This window comes from Drosophila grimshawi, unplaced genomic scaffold (assembly GCF_018153295.1).
Source record: "Drosophila grimshawi isolate 15287-2541.00 unplaced genomic scaffold, ASM1815329v1 contig_44, whole genome shotgun sequence".
Lineage (NCBI taxonomy): Eukaryota > Metazoa > Arthropoda > Insecta > Diptera > Drosophilidae > Drosophila > Drosophila grimshawi.
Window position 1 is genome coordinate 7,942,547 of NW_025063240.1, and position 19,563 is coordinate 7,962,109.

General features: G+C 38.6%; 3 protein-coding genes across 3 annotated transcripts; 1 reads left to right on the forward strand and 2 right to left on the reverse strand.

Moving 5' to 3' along the window:
* The first annotated feature begins 819 nt into the window (after nt 1-819).
* LOC6557393 (homeobox protein SIX3) lies at nt 820-4,251 on the forward strand. Its single transcript, XM_001984877.2, has 4 exons — nt 820-1,210; nt 2,405-2,799; nt 2,860-3,377; nt 3,974-4,251. Exons 1-4 carry the CDS (start codon nt 1,051-1,053, stop codon nt 4,071-4,073), a joined length of 1,173 nt encoding a protein of 390 aa, XP_001984913.1. The 5' UTR covers nt 820-1,050; the 3' UTR covers nt 4,074-4,251.
* A 2,286-nt stretch (nt 4,252-6,537) lies between these two features.
* Nucleotides 6,538-12,551, reverse strand: LOC6556850 (tribbles). The gene is made up of 2 exons (XM_032742064.1): nt 11,246-12,551; nt 6,538-7,724 (listed from the first exon to the last, which is right to left on the reverse strand). Exons 1-2 carry the CDS (start codon nt 12,115-12,117, stop codon nt 7,079-7,081), a joined length of 1,518 nt encoding a protein of 505 aa, XP_032597955.1. The 5' UTR covers nt 12,118-12,551; the 3' UTR covers nt 6,538-7,078.
* A 3,440-nt stretch (nt 12,552-15,991) lies between these two features.
* On the reverse strand, nt 15,992-18,907 carry LOC6556899 (cationic amino acid transporter 4). Its single transcript, XM_001984875.2, has 2 exons — nt 18,484-18,907; nt 15,992-18,424 (listed from the first exon to the last, which is right to left on the reverse strand). The coding sequence occupies exons 1-2, from the start codon at nt 18,623-18,625 to the stop codon at nt 16,572-16,574; spliced, it is 1,995 nt and encodes a 664-aa protein (XP_001984911.1). The 5' UTR covers nt 18,626-18,907; the 3' UTR covers nt 15,992-16,571.
* Between the last annotated feature and the right edge of the window lie 656 nt (nt 18,908-19,563).

Genomic DNA, 19,563 nt, shown 5'->3' on the forward strand with positions numbered 1-19,563 from the left:
GCCGATTCCACTGCTGCTGTTGTCACCTTTGTCATGTCACTATTTTATCACACACCATTCACAATTGAAGTGGCGCACTCTGATTTTAATGCTTGTGAATGGCAGAGAGAGGAAGAATTCTGTAATTGAAATTTGATGCCATTAGATGACAACGTAGACAAGGACAGCAATAGCAAGAGCAACATATTTTTTTTTGCATCGCGCCCCTTTATCAAAAGGTCTTTGTTTGCCTTTTGGGGGCATCATGTTGCAGCGAGTTCTTGGTGACTTTAAAGACGTTGATTTTATATGCAAACTCCAACAAAAATAACATTAAGCAATGTCAAAGAAATATGATGTAAATTCTACGAACTGCACACGGCATTCATTAGATACTCGTACCAAAAAACGATTGAGGTCAACATACATATGTACATAAGTATTTATTTTTCAATTGAAATTTTATGTTAAGCGTTAGAAAACATTTGAGCACATACAAACACACGCAGACACATACACATGTACTTGTTTGCCTGCCTTGTCATTGGCAATTTCAAAATGGCGTTTGGTTTGACTAGGCAACGCCCACAAGCAGGACGCAAGGCGCTGCGAATAAACCACCCCTAATTAGCGCGCTCACGCACACTCACGCACATACACACACACATCTAGAACAGCCAGCAGGCAGGCAGGCAGACAGGCAACGATTACAACGTTCCATTGCCAAACGTTTCGGGCCGCAGGCAGGCAGCAATCGACTCAGCCTCAGCCTTGAATGCAGTTCCATTTTCGCTCATGTCTTCGCTTCTCGTCGTCGCTCTCATTCGCCACTTGCAGTTGAGTTTGAAAAGCGAAAGCGTCGCGTTGCCCACAACGGGAACACAAACGAAAATACAACAAAAAAAAAGATTTGCTTTAAATATTACAAATACTTGATGGAATACTACTTTTTGAAACATTATCATTTCGATGGCTAACTTTAAATATTTGTGCTAGAATATTAAAAAGAAGAAGAGGAAAACGGCACAAAACAATAGAAGTAGTGCAGTGTAAAGTTCTCAGTCGAAGAATATGTTTGATAAAAATATGGACAGCACAAATCTGTCAGTGTCCATCAATGGTGACTTGGATTCGACCAGTTCCGCCGGCACCGCATCCGATCATTCAGCCGTGCAACATGATAACATTAGCTCGCCGATGGCCTACGGATCGCTCTTTCTGCCAAATGCTGGTAAGCCAATAGCCAAATAGCTCAACAAATGCCTCAAGTCTTATCAGTTTGGCTGGCCAAAACAACCAGAAAAAAGAAGAAATCAAAAGAAACAATATCAAATTACATGAAACAGGCGTCAATGAGGCGCTGCATAAACAATTAAAGCCTGAGACTCTTGTTTTATGTTTTAATGTTATTCTTTTCTCTCTTCTTTTTTTATTATGTTTTTTTTTTTTTTTTGCTGAAGATTACAAATTTTTCAGTCACTGAATGAGCTCGGAAATAGGGTGTAATATAATTTGTAGACTGGGACCAGATTTTTGTAAATTACTTGCAACTTTTCCTTAAAATATTTTAGAATCTTAAAATCTTTAAAAGGAATTTTCATTTTAATTGAGAAACAATTTGAAATTTTAATCCTCTTCTTTGAAACAAATGCAAATTATGGTATGGGTTTATGAAGTTTATTTTATCTTCAATAAGAGCTGTGTATTCTAAGGTTCCAATATATATTTGTCAATTAAATTGTATTTAATATTTTGTCATGCAAATTGTTAAGAAATTACTAAGATATTTTGATATCCAAATGGCAAATAACATTCTTGGATTAACTTGCGGCCAAAAAGGGAATAACGATTGCCATGTTTTATGATATTTACATAGCGATAATTATGCGATTATGGATGAATACATATGTACACAAATGTATATACAAATTGTTCATATATGAATGTATCATGTGTCGTTGGCGTTGTGTATATATTTGCATTATGTCTCTGTTCTGGTCAATATGATATGATATTATTATTATTATGCTATGTCTGAATTCTGAGGTCTCTGTAAGGTGTCGAAAGCCAGCAATAGCGTTGCTCATGTGCACAATTTGATTAGTCACATGCTTTTCGGACGGACATTGCTTTGTATCAGCAGAAGAGGGAGGGCGTGGCAGGGGGCAGTTGCAACTACTGCATAAAAATATGAGAATGAATTCTCTTGCGTCAAATTTTCACGATGCATATTAAAAAAAAAGAAAGAAAAAACATAAACAATTTATATTTATAAAAAATTTATAGTTGTGTTCCCACGTGCCAGATCGAAATACTTCCAATGATACCAGAATTTAGGCAGTTAAATCCTTATTTAAATTATGTTTGTCATCTCTCTCTCATTTTATTCCCTCTCTCTCTCGCTCTCTCTCTCTCTCTCTTGCAGGCTATCGTAGCAACATTTCGTGTAAAACAGTTTTGCAACTGGATAAATTTACGCCGTACGAGTCGCAGGAGAAGGATCTCATCGAGCGACGTTTCCAGGACATAACCAATGATTATGATAAATCACCGCCGCCCACAGCGGCAACGACGCCCACTCACTACCCCACCCTGAACAGCATTATCTTTGAGAATGGCAACGGCAATCTGGGCGATCTCAATGGCAATACCAAAACGGATGGCATCTGTGCCGGCTTGCAACGCTGTCCGACCGGATTGAGTGGCACCGGTGCGTCCAGTGGTGGTCATCTAATATCAAATCTAACCGCTGCCCATAACATGTCCGCTGTGGGCAGTTTTCCCATCGATGCCAAAATGCTGCAGTTCTCCACGGATCAGGTGAGATAAGATCGTAAATTTCCAAATATGGCGTTTGTAATAAACATATTTCCCATGCAGATCCAATGCATGTGCGAGGCACTGCAGCAGAAGGGCGACGTCGAGAAGTTGACCAACTTTCTGTGCAACCTGCCGCCCAGCGAATTCTTCAAGACAAATGAGAGTGTGTTGCGGGCTCGCGCCATGGTTGCCTACAATCTGGGACAGTTCCATGAGCTCTACAGTTTGCTGGAGACGCACTGTTTCTCCATCAAATACCATGTGGATTTGCAGAATCTGTGGTTCAAGGCACACTACAAGGAGGCGGAAAAGGTGCGTGGTCGCCCTTTGGGCGCTGTGGACAAATATCGATTACGCAAAAAGTATCCGCTGCCCAAGACAATTTGGGATGGCGAGGAGACTGTATATTGCTTCAAGGAGAAATCACGTAATGCGCTCAAGGATTGCTATCTGACCAATCGCTATCCGACGCCCGACGAGAAGAAAACGCTGGCCAAGAAGACGGGCCTGACACTGACTCAAGTCTCCAATTGGTTCAAGAATCGACGCCAAAGGGATCGTACTCCGCAGCAGCGACCGTAAGTTCACTTACCGATTTCTTATTTCCAATAAAAAAAAAACTAATTACACTATATGTTTTCCACATAACTCGTAAAACAATTCATTCAACGCTTGCGAGTGCGTCTGTCCCACCAAAAGAAACAGAAAAACTCAATTGTTTTCAAAATTGGCATTAAAAACAAAAAAAAAAGAAAAGAAATTCATTTAAGTGACCGTAAAACACTTGCCTCAACGTCCACTTCTCCTTCACATGCCGATGCCCATTGCCGATGCCCATTGCCAGAGTACGGTCCGATTTTTGTTTTTTTCTAAAAAGGCACTTGAGCGTGTTTTATGTCCAATTTTGCAGCTCCTTGTGCACGGTTCTATGCATATTTATAGACCTCATTGGGCTCTGGTCGCCAACGTTGACGTGCCCCGATGCCTAAAACTGAGCGCATGCGTGTAGCATGTGCCTCAAATTGTTGCCGCACTCCCCGCTGTGCTCGGCTTGATCATTTACGGGCGTCAAATTGCACACACTCTCTGTAACACACTCACATACACACACACACTAATACTCACATATGTATTTACTTAGTTTTCTATATATATGCACACATTTTTCTTTTAGTGATATAATGCTGCCTGTGGGTCAATTGGATGCCAATGGTTTCCCGCGCATGTTCAACGCCCCCAGCTATTATCCCGAATCCATTTTCAATGGACAGTAGAGGAGTGTGTGTGAATAATGCGCAGGCGCTGCTTTTGTACATATATACAATTTTAATGTTAAATCTTTGGTCATCAAATGGCAATATGTTTTTAGTTCTAGACTTAATTATAATTTGCTTTATGTATTGTACAATAATAATAATGCAATCGCAATAAATAAATATAGTAAAAACAATATTTGAATATTAACGTTATATTTCGTCGCTGACCAGCACTGGTTGATCTATGTGCGCCATTTACTTACTGATTATTTTATATTATCGATAGTATTTTACACTGATTGCGAAATATCGATATCTATTCACTGTGACTATCGTGTGTTGATCAGTGATGCCAACTGAGCATTATTCCCACGTTGAGGCAAACCGTTCGCCAAAAATTATCGAATTTGAATGTTCGCAAATTGTGTTGAATTTTCGATAGGTCGGAGATTGTCAAAAATAAAAGAAGAAGAAGCTAGATTTAAATTTCAACGGTCGGTAAATGGTATTACACATTTTGGTATTTGTATTTGAGATATTGCGATAGTTTGAGTATTGTCAATAAGAAGCAAGAAGAAGTTTTTTAAAAATGCGTAATGCGCGTTGAATTATAATGCGTATTTTACTTTTTATATTCATATTGAAGATTTATTTGCATCTTTCTCTCGTCAAATAATTTGTCACATAAATTACTTTTACACACTTTTATTTACTGGATACGATTTGTGCCACTTACCATCACTAAAACAAAATTAAAATTAAATTAAATGTCAGGTTGTGAAATCCCCAAAGAATCGAATGTTGTCAATGCTCACTAATGCGATTAGAGTTATTTAGCACACCATTTCCCCAAATAGTAGCAGAACTTTAGCGAAATAATTAACCCAAATACCGCAACTACAAAATGCAACACAAATGCTTTATCGTCAACAAAGAAAAAATAGATTAAATTTATTGCTAGAATTCACGAATGAATTTTAAAAGCTGTATATATTAGCATATATAATTTTTATGCTATTGTAATTAAAGTATTTTTCAAATAAAAAAATAAAAGCATTATTAAAAAGCTAAACTCATTTCAAGCCTTTTAACAGGCTAAAGGGCATAACAGTATAATTACCTGAGTAGAATGATAAAATCAGGAAAGAGTTGTTTATTCTACGATTCTACAAAATTCTACGATATAGTCGAAATTACTAGTATTATATGCTCTTTAAATTTATTATCTCCAAACGCACATATCAAAATATTCTAGAAGTATATTAAATGTTCTAGAGGTACGACAAGTATTCGTGCATTCCAAATGAATTGAGGCGGAAGTCAACACAAGACTCGTCAACGCGACTCTCGGCAGGTTTTACGTTCTTACGAAATTCTCTCCCGAATTTTATAATATTATATGATGACTAAAGTACATAAAGAAGCTAAATGATACGTAGAAGCAGTCACGTCGACACTACGTTGCCTATTGCGTCGCAATCAAAAAAGTTAGTTAATCGGTTTGATTAATTTCTACTTGTATTATTAAAATATGAAACTATATAAATTACAATCAAACTGTTACTATGATTACATTCCATATGTAAACATATGCTGTGTGTAAACGTTTATTTCAAATATTTGCTTAATTTTCTTTGACTTTACTATTTTTAATTATTTATTAATGAAAAATACAAAATTCCACTTGTGATTTGCAATAAGTTAACACTCACGTGATATTCTGGAATAACTCTAATACATCAACTTTCTACACGATGTCCAAAGTTCAACAATATATATAACAACTATATATATTTGTTAAACTAACGATTGGGACAACATACACCCTATATATCATACGAGCACCACGTTAAGGAGTATTTCAGCACTTTGCCATTGAAAACGCAATCTCATTTGAGTAATTACTGATAATTTTTATCAACAGATTAATTTGTCCCACGTGCAATCTATTCGACAATATACCTCTGTATGTATTAGTATTATAGCTAAATGTGTGTATCAAATTTGTGTAGCACTATTTTTAAGGGAAACAAGATAAAAAAATCGTTTTTATCTCACATTCCTTACTGGTTTTAGCATCAACCAAAACATATTAGACTACAGATAATAAAGTTTATCTTTCTCATATCATCATAATCAGTTCAAAATTATTAATTAATTTGATCATGGCTATCTATATTCTGAGAAATCAAAACCTAAACATATTTCAATGTTGTATACCCATCCCCGTTCAGCATATTAATTAGAGAATAATAATCATAATGAAATAAAAGATCGCAATTAATAATTTTTTAAAGTGAGATCAAAGTCTTATGTTTTATTTGTTTCATAATTTTCACTTTTAATGCTATTTTTCATTTCGTAATATGCAAAACTCTAAAAAAAAGATAAGAATTAAATAATAAATAACAATTTGCATTCGTTGCCATTGTAAACATTGAAAAATAATGCTTTCTATCAAATTGAAAAAAAGATTAACAACTTTACAGCAAAATATTAATTTATGTATTGTACATAGGTTTCTCATTTAGGAAGAATCAGTTACGAGGATGCTCCTCCTCCAACATGTGTGCGAAAAACTATACAGATTAAGAACTCGACAAGTCGAACGAACTAAATTCGTTACACTTTTGGAAGGCAGTGAGTTTTTTTGTATTTAGTGTGTGTGTGTGTGTGTAAGTGTGTGTACATTTAAGGTGAGCGAGGCTACAAAGTCTTTTTTGTTTTTTTTTTTGTGAGAGTTTCCTCCAGGAGAATGATGATCTGGATGTTGTTGTTGATGATGATGGTGACGTGGAGAGCGTGGGCCGCCTTAGGCTCGGTCATCGTCGTAGAGAGCGGGCGCAATCAATCAATACGCAATGCGCACCTTGAGGCAACGCAACAAGGTCGGTCACGCATTGAACCTCAAAATCTCGAATAGCTCAATCAATCGAGTCAACGAGATTGAGATCACGCGCCAGCGTTTACGACAATGCGAGTTTCCAGTGGCACTTTGTGTACGGCTCAAGATCCGGCAGTGTTCAGCCCATATCCTCATCCGCATCATCATCATTCTCGTCATCATTGGCAGCAGCATCTGCAGCAATTGTCGTTTCGTTGGCACTGCTGAGGGTGGTGTGCGTATAGTCGAGTGGCTCCACACCAATATCCTCATCGTAGCCAACATCATTTTTATCACTCGGCAGATGGCACAATTCGGTCTCCTCGCCGCAAACGTCCATGCGCTCATCGAGCTCATCCCCATCCCAGTCGTCGTCAATTTGCACATTGACCGGGAGGTATAAGTGAAATGGTCGCTGCTCCTTCAGCCAGGGCGTTAGGAATATATGCGATGCCGTCATTCGCTCCGTGTAGTTCTTGCGCAACAGCGACAACATTAACGAACGCACCGATCTGGACAATGACATCGGTATTTGGACATTGCCATGTCGTATAACCGTTATCAGATTGCAATTGGCCTTCTCATAGAAGGGATATTGGCCGACGAGCATCGTATAGAGTATCACTCCCAGTGACCACATATCCGCCGGTTTTCCCTGATACGTTGGCTGCGGACAGAGCAACTCCGGTGCGGTGTACAGCGGACAACCGATCTTATCACTCAGCGTATCATCATCGCCATCGAGTATCATTGAGCCCTCCAGCGATTCATATTGCAGTTTAGTTCTGTAAATGGAAATGGAAATACGTTTACAATTTAGTTACAATTCGCATTTCACATTTATTGCAGTAAGTTGCGGAGTTGCACAAAACTACAAAAATTAATAGTGTTGCCATTACAACAGAGATTGTGTGTGAGACACACACACTCAAACTAATCGATTGGCATTGCGTTGGTGGCGTTGCCAACCTAAGTGAGTCGTGAGAGCATATATGTAATTGATATAACACAATCAAAATGGAAATGAAAATGAAAAAGACGAAGACGAAGAAAACAAAGAAGAAGACAACGACAGCGACTCGTGCCCCCATCTCTGACAGACAAAGCAGGCGACCCCAAACACCCAAGAGCGGTGACACCATGTTGACATTGGCCTACATTTGGCATGCAAAAAAGCTTAACAAGCGAGAGACAAAAAGAGAGAAATAGAGTGAGACAGGGAGAGAGAGAGGGACAGCCTATAAGTTTTGCTTTGCATTGCAGCAACTCCACCTACGACGGCTTCAAAAAGCTTCTTGTCGAGAGGCAACAATGACAACAGCTGCCAAACATTGATGAAAAAAATATTAAAAAAATAAATAAATAAATAACAAAAGCCAAAAGATAATTAAGTGAGGAGCAAAGAAAAACATAAAAAACAATTTGGTTGATTGTGCCATGGAACAAACAAAAATACACACATAGATAAATACATGTGAATGTGAATGTGTAAGTATTAAAAACGACGAACTCAAAAGCCTCGAGTTGACCCTGAGCAAAAAAAAAATAAGCTGAGCGCGCCTCTTGCCAGCCATCAAACAAAAATTACAAAAAGAGAGAGAGCTAGAGAGAGAGGAAGATCGGTAGTGAGAGAGCAGAGTCACTGTTACAACAAGCGACCTTGTTGGCGAATCATTGGTAAAGGGTGGGGAGGGGGAGACCGATCATTGCGCAGCCCATTCATTTGAAGAGCGCATACGATTGGTGGCTGTCTCTCTCTCTCTCGGTTGTTGCTATTTGAAATTAACAAATTGTGTATTTTCCAAAAGAGACTCACACACTCAATTAGCCAGCTACAGAGAGATGTTAAGAGGAGAGGAGAGAGGTGAGCTGCGTTCATACGTGCTGCTAATTTAAATGCTATTTAAATATCTATACGCAAACCGAAAAAATAATAATACATGAAAATACACAGAAGATCAGAGTCAGGGCCAGAGTGCAATTTGACCTTACAAACAAATGACTTACGTGTGTCAGTGTGTTAGTGTGTGTGTTATTTTTAGTGTGCGTATGCGGCTTAACATGAATGTGTATGTATATGTATATGTGTATGTATATATATGCACATGCATATGCCCATCAATAAACGCCTACCAATCAAAGATTTTAAGGCTGATATGCTGCGATCGATGATCGTTTTGTCAAAAGCATATTCACAGCATAAATTTATAAGAAAAGAGCCATGGATTTAATACATATTATAAGGAGTTTATTTTAGGAAACAAAATATTTATATATTATCGATATATTTGTAAATCCATAAAGAAAAATTATTTATATTTTTTTTTTTACGAACAGAGAAAAACGTGCATTCAACTCATAATGCATTCGATGACCTTTTGTATTTTTCGTGTACACACATATTATTTTGTTTTAATTTTTGACGAGATAATTTTAATATTCGTCAAAGGTCATAAGATGCACGAACCATGAAAATTAATTGATATAAGTCATTGATAATAAGCCAATATGTGAAAAAACGAGTCATGTACAGTCGTACAAATCTTGGCACATTTGTACAAATTTATCTAAATACATAATTATTTTTACAAATTATCAGAAAACAAAAATACGTATAAAATGTTTAAATAATAACAATTCAATAAGTTGAATATTAATATTTGCTCTTCTTCATGCCAAACAGCTGAATATAATTGTACATCAGTGTCAAATGTATATTGTGTGGTACAAATGTACCTTGCATAAATAATAAATACACAAACAATATAAAAAGTAAGTTGGCAACACACGAAAAGCGGAAAGCGACGAATGCAATAAATTTGCTAATTGCATTGGCAATGGAAACGTAAAACACAATACAAAGGCAAAAAATAAAAATAAAAAACATTCAAAAATGTATTTCTTAATTTGTAAGAACACACACACATACACACACCTACTTATATGCATAAAAATACATATACATGTATGTGCTAAGAGAAACTAATTTACTCTCTGAAAATCAACAGGTACAGCAAAAGAGACAGGAAGGTAAAAACAGAAATGAAAAGCAAGATTAAGAATATATACATGCATACATACATATATACAGACATACGTATAAATATACTCTGACGTATGCACATTGTAGGTACACAAAAATGAAAAATTAAATTATTTTGCAAGCAGCACTGGCTACAAATTTGAAGGTGAGCCTAACATTTCGTCGTGTACTGTACACACGTATGAGTGTATACACACACGCGAGACACACATACATGCATGCCTAAACACATAAACCGCAAACACACATGCAAACGTAAACGTGTAAATGAGTACAAAGTAGGAATCTTGCTGCGAGCACTTCGTACGCTCCAGATATATACACACATGCATACATACATACATATATGTACGCATTTCTTGTTGTTGTTGCTTTATTATCAGCACTGCGTGTGTACAGTATACAGTATTGACCAAAATATTGAATACGCAAACGTTTTACATAAAAGAACGCAATATTCTCTCTTCTAAAAAGAGCTGTATTTCATCAGGTACAGTAATTTCCGAAACAATGTACACGCATACACACAGATTGTCGCTGTTGTTGTTGGTGATCTATTCGTAGTTATTTTATTGCAACACTTCTTAAATGTTCAATGTTACCCACTACAACTGGCCAACAAACACAGCAACAGCAACAACAACGACAACCGACGTCGGCCAATAACAAGAGCAACAATTGTGGCACCAATAACACCAACACACAAAAAAAAAACGAAAAAAAAAACAACTGTTGCTCATAACGAGTTTTTATCGAATTGCAAAATAAAGATATGCAACCAGTACAGAGGCGACCAAATGTGTGTGTTGGTGTTAGTGTGAATGTGTGTGTGTGTGTGTCTGTATTTTTCGGTGACGGTGCTGAGTATATCATGCGGGTGCGGGTGCAAGGGAAGCAAGGGTCACCAACAATCGATTACGACAGCCAGCTGCACATGTACACTCACACATATACATATGCATGCATATAATTATGTATGGTAAATACAACAGTACGACAGACTAGAATGAGTACTAATAAAATGATTCATATGAGCGTTAATATTCATAATAATAGTTCATATAATAATCGTTCATAAGAGTGGGTGACGAAACACGTTTGCAGCCCATCACTTAACTCATTTGCTTTTAGAACATGTTCTCTGATCTTTTGCAACTTTGAATTGCGCAAAAAAGACAATAATAGGAAACTTTTTGCAATTGATGGGCAACTATTTTTAAATTTGTATATTTATGTTTATATTTGTATATTTTTTCTACTAACCTAGCCTCATCGATGAAGTAGAAACGCTTCAGTTTGAGATCGCGCAGAATGATCCCGTTGCGATGGCAAACCTGAACCGTCTGGCAGATTTGATGGAAGATCGCCCTCGCCTCCGCCTCGCACAGTCGCTTTTCGTGTCGGATGTAAGTGTGAAGATTCTCATAGACACGCTGCTCCCGCTGCTTGGAGTGAACCGCAACTGGCGCAATAATGATGTAGGTGCGATTCTTGGACAACGGAACTAGATCATGAACACCCCGGATAAGCGTATGGCCATAAATGGTGCTGCGACACAGCTGCTTCTCGTCCTGCTCGAGTTGGAAGTAAGCGCGTTGCACTTTGTGCAGCGGCTCGTTGATGATCTTGCAGAGAAAATGTTGGCCAGTGAAGAGATCGACGCACTGCAGATTCGATGATGTCAGATCGATGAGGTGGCGGTAGGAGGCAGGTGTTTTGGCTGCAGCTGCTGCCGAAATCGGACTTGGCTGGGCACTGATCAAATAACGGCTCTTTATCACTCTCACAGGCTGCTCGGCTCCAACACACGTTCCCGTTCCAGTTCCAGCTCCAGTTGCAAGAATCCAACTGCTCGTCTGCTCCGCAAAACCAAGCGCAGTATGCAGCTCACAAATGCCGCCGGGCGGAGTACGCAGCAGCTTTTCTCTAATGGTCCGCAGCATTTGTGCATTGGCAAATTCTTTCGTTGGCGTGGACATGGAGTGGGTAGAGGATGAGGAGGGGGTGGTGGGTGTAAGAACAGCTGTTGTTGATGCTGCATTATTATTATTGTTGTTGTTGTTGCTGCTGCTGCTAAGTTGAGGCAGCGCATAGTTGACTATTTTGTTAGCTTCGACTGTGTTGCTGCTATCCATTTTGTTATTGATTCTTTTTAGTTTCTTTTTTTTTTTGTATTTATGTACTAGCTGCCAGCTCACAATTATCACAGTTTTTTTACTTGCTCTTAATTCTTGCTTACTAAACTGTTTGTTGTTTCACTTTAGCTGCATTTTCATTGTCTTTTCTTTTTTGTACGATCTATAGATGTGTGTGATTGTGTGTGTGCGAGACGCCAGCAAGTATAATTTGTTTTGTTTTCTGTTTTTGTTGCCGACTTCAATTTCACTTGGTTGACGCAATGCAGCACATTTGTTGCGAAATATTTTTAATAAACGAATATTATTTCGCGCTAGTTGTCGATTTTAAAACAAATCGAACGATACTCAAAATTCAACTCACTCACGCGCACACACGAAACGAAACAAAACGAAGTGCGCCCGTCTGTCTACTTTGATCTCCGAAATGTAAATGGTTCCCATTTTACTGTTCGTTTCGTTTATGTATGCTACGCAAGGCAACGCGTAGATAGGTTCGCCATTCGTGTGAGAGATTCACAACGAAGAGTTCGTGACGTCAGGAGCGCAACTATTGCATGTGATGTCGTATTTGATATACGTATATATATATTTTTTGTTAAAAGATTAAGCAAAGTTTCACATTTTCATGTAAAATATTTCACAATTTCAAAATTTTTGTATGTGCTACTTATTCACATTATGGATTTTTTAAATAAATATATAACAAAATGTTACTTCTATTGTTGGTCAATCATTTTAGTTAGCTTATTCGTAGCCGAAATTTTACTTAAGCGAGATTTGCTTAAATTAAATTTCCACTACGAATAAGCTAAATAAAAGTATTGCTCTTTTATATAGCTCTTTGTTTTTAATATTTTTCACAATTCTTAATTTCTGACGTCACTCTCTCAAATCTATGCTGAAAACAACAAGCATACATGCTCAAGGAGCACATCTTTCAGCGTGCGAAACAAGTGGAAATGAAACTGACCAGGGCTTCGATTGCTTGACTGCATCGGTATGTGTGAGAAATTTGGCTCTTGGGCGACGTTATTTTCGAATACATTTGCGAGCAACGTTGAAATACTAGCATTTGCCTTTACGCCGCAAGCTGCCTGTACATTTACGTTTTATTATTAAATGTATACGGAAATTCCTGATTGAGAATGAAACGTTGAAACGTTGATTTTGAATACCATATGCCGCGTCGTTTTTTCTCATTACAATGCCTCAGAAACAACCCCTATGTGTCGCATACACACACACACATATATATATATATATATGTGTGTATGTATTTATATATATACGAATGGCTGTGTTTGGCACTGAATACCGAAAGATGCTAACTGTATCAGTCAGCTTAAGTCGATCGTTTTTTTTTGTTCGTTGTATGCCTTTGATTTCGAAACAGTATTTTGACGAATGTCGAATTGCGAAAAATAATCTATCGGCATACGATGCATAAATAGACAAATCGATATTCATATGTAGATATATACGTATGAAAGTATTTATGTATGTATGTAATTATGTATATGCATACGATAATTATTCGATGTGCTGCGCCGCGCATTTTATGATTTCGCTTGAGCAGCTGCGTCTCAAAAATAAAGATCATTGGCCTACGCAGGAATTATGCCAGAGCACAGCAGATTGCACACAATCATATTCGTATGTGTGTGTGTGTGTGCGTGTGTGCAGGTAAAGACAACTACAACTACAGGTAGATTTCCATTTACCAAACTCCTCGTGTGCATCATCCCCTAAATTGTGAGGGATGGCTGTACTATGCGAAGGATGTTGCAGCTGTTGCAAGGTGATTTCCAAGTATATGTACATACACACACACACGCACATGCAGCATGCATTCGAAAGCATATGCATGTGTGTGTGTTTCTGTTTCATCTGTCGCACTCGCAGTGCGAGGTTAGATCGAAAACTAATGCGCAATTAGCTTGTTCAAAAGAATTTTAATAGACGCAATGCACGAAATAGCGAACATAATGCAAATAATCGATAGCTTTTCCTTTTTTTATTTGCTTTATTTTGCGTATATATAAAATTTGTATTTTTCACATATTTTTTTCACAAATCGATGCGTAACTTTTAAGTCACACCTCGCATGCTTGTTTTGTGCACTTTGAATTCAGCGCATTGCTTTGGTTTTTGGTACATCTGCTTCTTCTCCTTCTGCTTGGTCTTTTCATAATATTACGTTTTTCGAACAGCCGGCATCAGCCTATCACCTTGGACTGCTTCAATGCACGATTCTTCCGCTGGCAGAGCCCGAAACTTGTCAATGGCATTGCCACTTGGTACAGCCGACTCATAGATTTTATTTCTTTTTCGTGGCAGCCGGAAGATCACTAAAAATCATATCACCATCAGTTTCATCAGTTTCGTTGTGAAAGTAGCTCACTTTCATATACATATGTATGTATGTCGTATATTTTTGACTGATTGAGGAAACTGAAACTGTCCGTTTGCCCACTCAATATGCACGAACACATGCTCATTTTGGCATTCAGCAATACTGCCACATGCCGCACGTTAATTTTTGAATTTAAATTTAAAATTCAGCGACGATAAGCTCCACTGCCAACGGACATTTTGCGCTTGCGAAATATCGCTAAGTTTGTTGTCTCTTTTGCTGCTCCATCGGAAAAAAACTCGTTTTGACTTTGAAACGAATTCTAGCTACAGATTTTTGTTGTTGCCATGCTCGGTAAGCTCTCGCGCCACGAACCGTTTTATCGTCTCTCAGTCTCAGGCCTTGGCTCGTGTGGCACACACACAATCACACACAACAGAGTCACAGAAACACGTGAACGCACACACTCACACACACACACTCGCATATAAGCTTTCGCACTTTTGTTTAAATTTTTGTTTTTGATCTGCTGCTGCATGCGTCACCATGGCTGCGTCATCAAAATAAGAACATGTTTACGCTGATGACGATTTTGGCGCCCCTCTCCCTTCCACTGCCTCGGGCGACTCACTTCCATGAAACTTTCCTTCGATAGACATTCATTGCTGCGACATTCCACGCCGTCGTTTTTGCCAGTCACACGTTTCAATCTCGCACGAAATGCATAAAAACTTCTCGACTCATATTCATTTCCGCAATCTATGCACGCAAAGTACACACTTAATGTACACACAAATACAACACTTGCATTGTGCTTTTCGAATAGTGAAAAGTGCTTTGGATTAAAATCAAATTACATTCTCATGCCGCTCGTTTTTTACTGCTGATGAAATTTTAAATGAAAATCATTCATTTCAAATTTATTGAAATTATTAAATACTTGTTAAAAGACTGGGTATCATTTCAGTAACAAAGCTGAAAATTTAACAGTAGTTTCATAAGATTTAATTAATACTCTTTTATCATAGATATTTTTGAAATAGATTTGAGAAGACGGTCTTATCATAGCTACAACGCTGAAATTAACACAGTAGTTTCAAAATTTGAATCAAGACTTTTTTATGAAGAGCTTTTAGGAAAGTTCAGCGATAAACGGATAAGCTTTGGCGAGGGAAAGAGAGAGAGAGAGAGGGAGAGAGAGAGAGAGGGAGAGAGAGAGAGAGAGGGAGAGAGAGAGAGAGAGAGAGAGCTGCTTACTTTGATACTGAATTATTATTAAGATTTAAATGTTTACAATAGTATTATTATTCGTCGCTCCAAAGTGAGTCAAGAATTTTGTATGCACATCCGATTTGTGGTAAAATATAGTAATGGCAAAAATTTAATAAAAATACTTAGTTCAAATATATTTCATATATTATGATTTATGCAGAGCTACAATTATTTCGATAGAATAAGAACCCTTATAGAAACTCAAAGTAAATTAATTGAAATCATTGTTTTAATATATATTTATTTGTATATATATAAATATTTATACATACGCATATCAAACAATTCAAATACATCTTTAATATTTTTTAAATGACTGTTCATATATCTCGTGTATACAGTAATAGGCTTGTACACTAATAAATATAAGAGAGTATGTATTATATTTATTTAATTTTAGGTAGACACATTGACAGTTTGCTGGTAGTACATAACAGGATTTAGAGGTACTTTTTTTTATTAACAATTGTTACAGGCAGGGCTATCCATATATGTATATATGTATATTTATCTATATTTTGCATTTAAAATAATTATAGATTTTCGTATGGACATTTAGAAGTATAGAACATATTGACATGGGTTGAGATTAAACATATGTATATATATATGTATATAAGTACATCGACAACTTTTATTTGTGTTCTTCGGACATTATCCATTTAACGAGCAATTAATAATGTTCAATCAGATTTGCGATCGATGGATTTGTGTTTGTATGTATATTGGATAACAATTTAATAAATCAAGGATGTTTCTTCACAGACCGTTGTGCTTTGTGCTAAGTACCCCAGATACTATATAGGTAAGTGGTTTTGTTTTGTTTTTAGTTTGGACTATCTGCATTCTCGTAATCCTCTTCCTCGACAATTGGTTTCTTATCATCCAGTTTGCTGCGACCCATGAAACGCTCAAGAACCGTATGCTTTGCAGTGTTCCTCGAACCCTTGAACGAACCCCAATTCAGTTTACCTGCCTCCGATGAGGTCATCAGTATGGAGTACGAGGAACAGGCCTCCCCCTCCTTGCTATGCCGGATGCCATACAGGAAGTAGACAACCATGCCGATCGTAACCCAAACAAAGAAACGCACCCATGTCAACGCATCCAAATGCACCATGAGCATTATGTTGCTGAAGATGCCCAAGGCGGGCACAAATGGCACCAGTGGAACCTTGAAGTTCAATCCACGCGTATTCTGATTGTGCACCGAAATAATTGCCACACAGGTGCTGGCCGCAAAGATGATGAATCCGTAGACGAGCAGAGCCCACCAGGTGCCCGTATACAGTTCCGTCCACGACACCTTCAGCTCCAGGCAGATGGCAAAGCTGAGGATGATGAATAGCAGCACCGCCACAGAGACCACAGAGCCGGGCGCAAAGCGACCTAGGAGTGGTTCCAACCAACGGAACTGTGGCTTCAATCGTCCAGCGAGAGCACCCTCAATGAGATCACTTGTCGGCGATGCCGTCTCAATGCTCGATTGGGATTCCGCATCCTCGTCGTTCTCATCATCGGGCGTATCGGGCGCATAAACAGGATTGGGACTGCCTACATGGCTCAGGGGACGATAGCGCAGTATTATAACACTGGCAGAGACAATGGTGTAGGCCAGCAGAGTACCAATCGACATGAACTCCACCAGCTTGGCCAGATCAAAGACCAATGCGAGAGCAGCGCTCAACAGCCCCGAGACAACCAGATTCAACAGCGGCACCTGAGTACTCGAATTTATCCGACCAAAGCAGTTGAAGAGCAATCCATCCGAGGCCATTGCATACATGCAACGCGGCAGGGCATAGAGGGAGCCGAGCAACGTGGTCGTCATGCCACACAACGCTCCAATCGAGATGATATACTTGGCCCACGGTAAATTCAACTGTCCAAATGCCTCGGGCAATGATGCCGCCGGATTGATATCACTAATGGGTATCATTAGGGTCAGTGCGGCGCTTACCAATATATAGCCACAGGTGACAACGCATAGCGATATCATCGTCGCAATCGGTATGGAGACCGATGGATTCTTGGCCTCCTCACCGGACGTGGCTATCGAATCGAAGCCAACGAAGGCATAGAAACAAGTTGCAGCTCCAGCAATAACCCCGCCAAAACCATATGGCAGGAAGCCACCCTGTGCCTCGGACCAGTTGTTGCTGTCCGCAAACCAAAAGCCCACACTGATGACCACAAGCATCACACCGATGTTGACCAGGGTGAGGATGCTATTGAATACAGCTGTTGCCTTGACGCCGCTACCCAATGCCGCCGCATACACAATGCAGACGAGAAAGGCTAACACATCCGGATATTGAGCCAGACCCGGTTCATGAATGCCACCCATTAGCGTGAGGGTTGTATTCGCAATCCAGCCACCCAACATTGAGTCCACATAGCCACTCCAAGCGCGTGCCACCGAAGCAGCGCCCAACATATGCTCCAGCAGTATATTCCAGCCAATGACAAAGGCCCAAAACTCACCGATCGATATATACGTGTAAACATAAGCGGATCCGGCCTTGGGCACCCGAGTGCCAAATTCCGCATAGCAGAGGGCAGCCAGCATCGAAACGAATCCGGCGAGCACAAACGATAGAATGATGCCGGGACCAGCCATCTCCTTGGCCACAGTGCCAGTTAGCACATATATCCCAGCACCAACCATATGTCCAATGCCTGCAGCGAAACAATTGTCAAATATGTCACAAATAAATATACATTTCTCCAATCCATACCCAACAGAGCTATATCGAAGGTGGTCAGACATCGTTTCAGTGGTGTCTCCATCACATCCGCTGGCACTGGCTTGGTCCGATTCATTTTCGAGCACAGACCGGACATGATGTGTCCCAAAATGGCACGTCTTGAGCTAGGCATATTGATGGACCGCAAAATTGACTAGATTTGAAAAATGGGATTTGCTCTATTGCCACAAGAGTCGCAGATCAAACATATGCTACATAATATCCTTAGCTTAGCTGCCTGATTGTAATTGTTTTCAACAATTAGCGTCTATGCTTTGAACTGTTCTCAATATTGATATTTTTGTTGACAGTTCGATGTATATTTTTGTTGTTTGGTGCACTTTCACTTTCAGTTTTTCAATTTTTTCCGGTTATGCTTTGGCGTTTCACTTGTTGTACATGAACAGCTGTGACAATATCGATTTTTCCTTAGGGTCCCCCCTTTTATCATTTGAGTTGAGAAAATGTTCAGCATTGCCAACACTGCCCACGCACAAGTGCAGTTAAGCAGTGTTGAAAGCTTACGTAATCATTCATTCCAGCTACAATTTTCAAATAGAGAAAAGCTTTGTTTTCTGCTGAGCTTTACATTGATTTTTGAGTTTGGTCTTTCTTTTTGGTAATTTTTACAGTTGTAAAAAATAACTTATTTATTGGCTTCAGGCCAATCTGACTAGCTAAGCGTAATTAAAATCTTGTTCTTGGCTAGCTAACTAGAATCATCAATTTTTATAATTATTTTTAACGATTCAAACTCGAACTAAACTGCAAAAAGTTAATGACCATTGAATGGCAAGGCTGTTAAATAGTGCCTGTCCTTGGTAACAATCATGACAAGTTATTGACAAATCCGCATGACTTGGATGCATGTTAAGATCTTCAAACTTTGCGAGTACCGCCGTATTCAAAGTTCCCCAAAACTATGCCTGAAATAACAATAATAAATGACATAACAAAATATGTTGCATACTTTTGGGCACGTCAAAAAATAATTTTTTAATTTACAATTCCCGAAACACAATTCCATTTCATAGGTCTGCTCTCTGACCTTTAAACATATTTGTTTTTGTT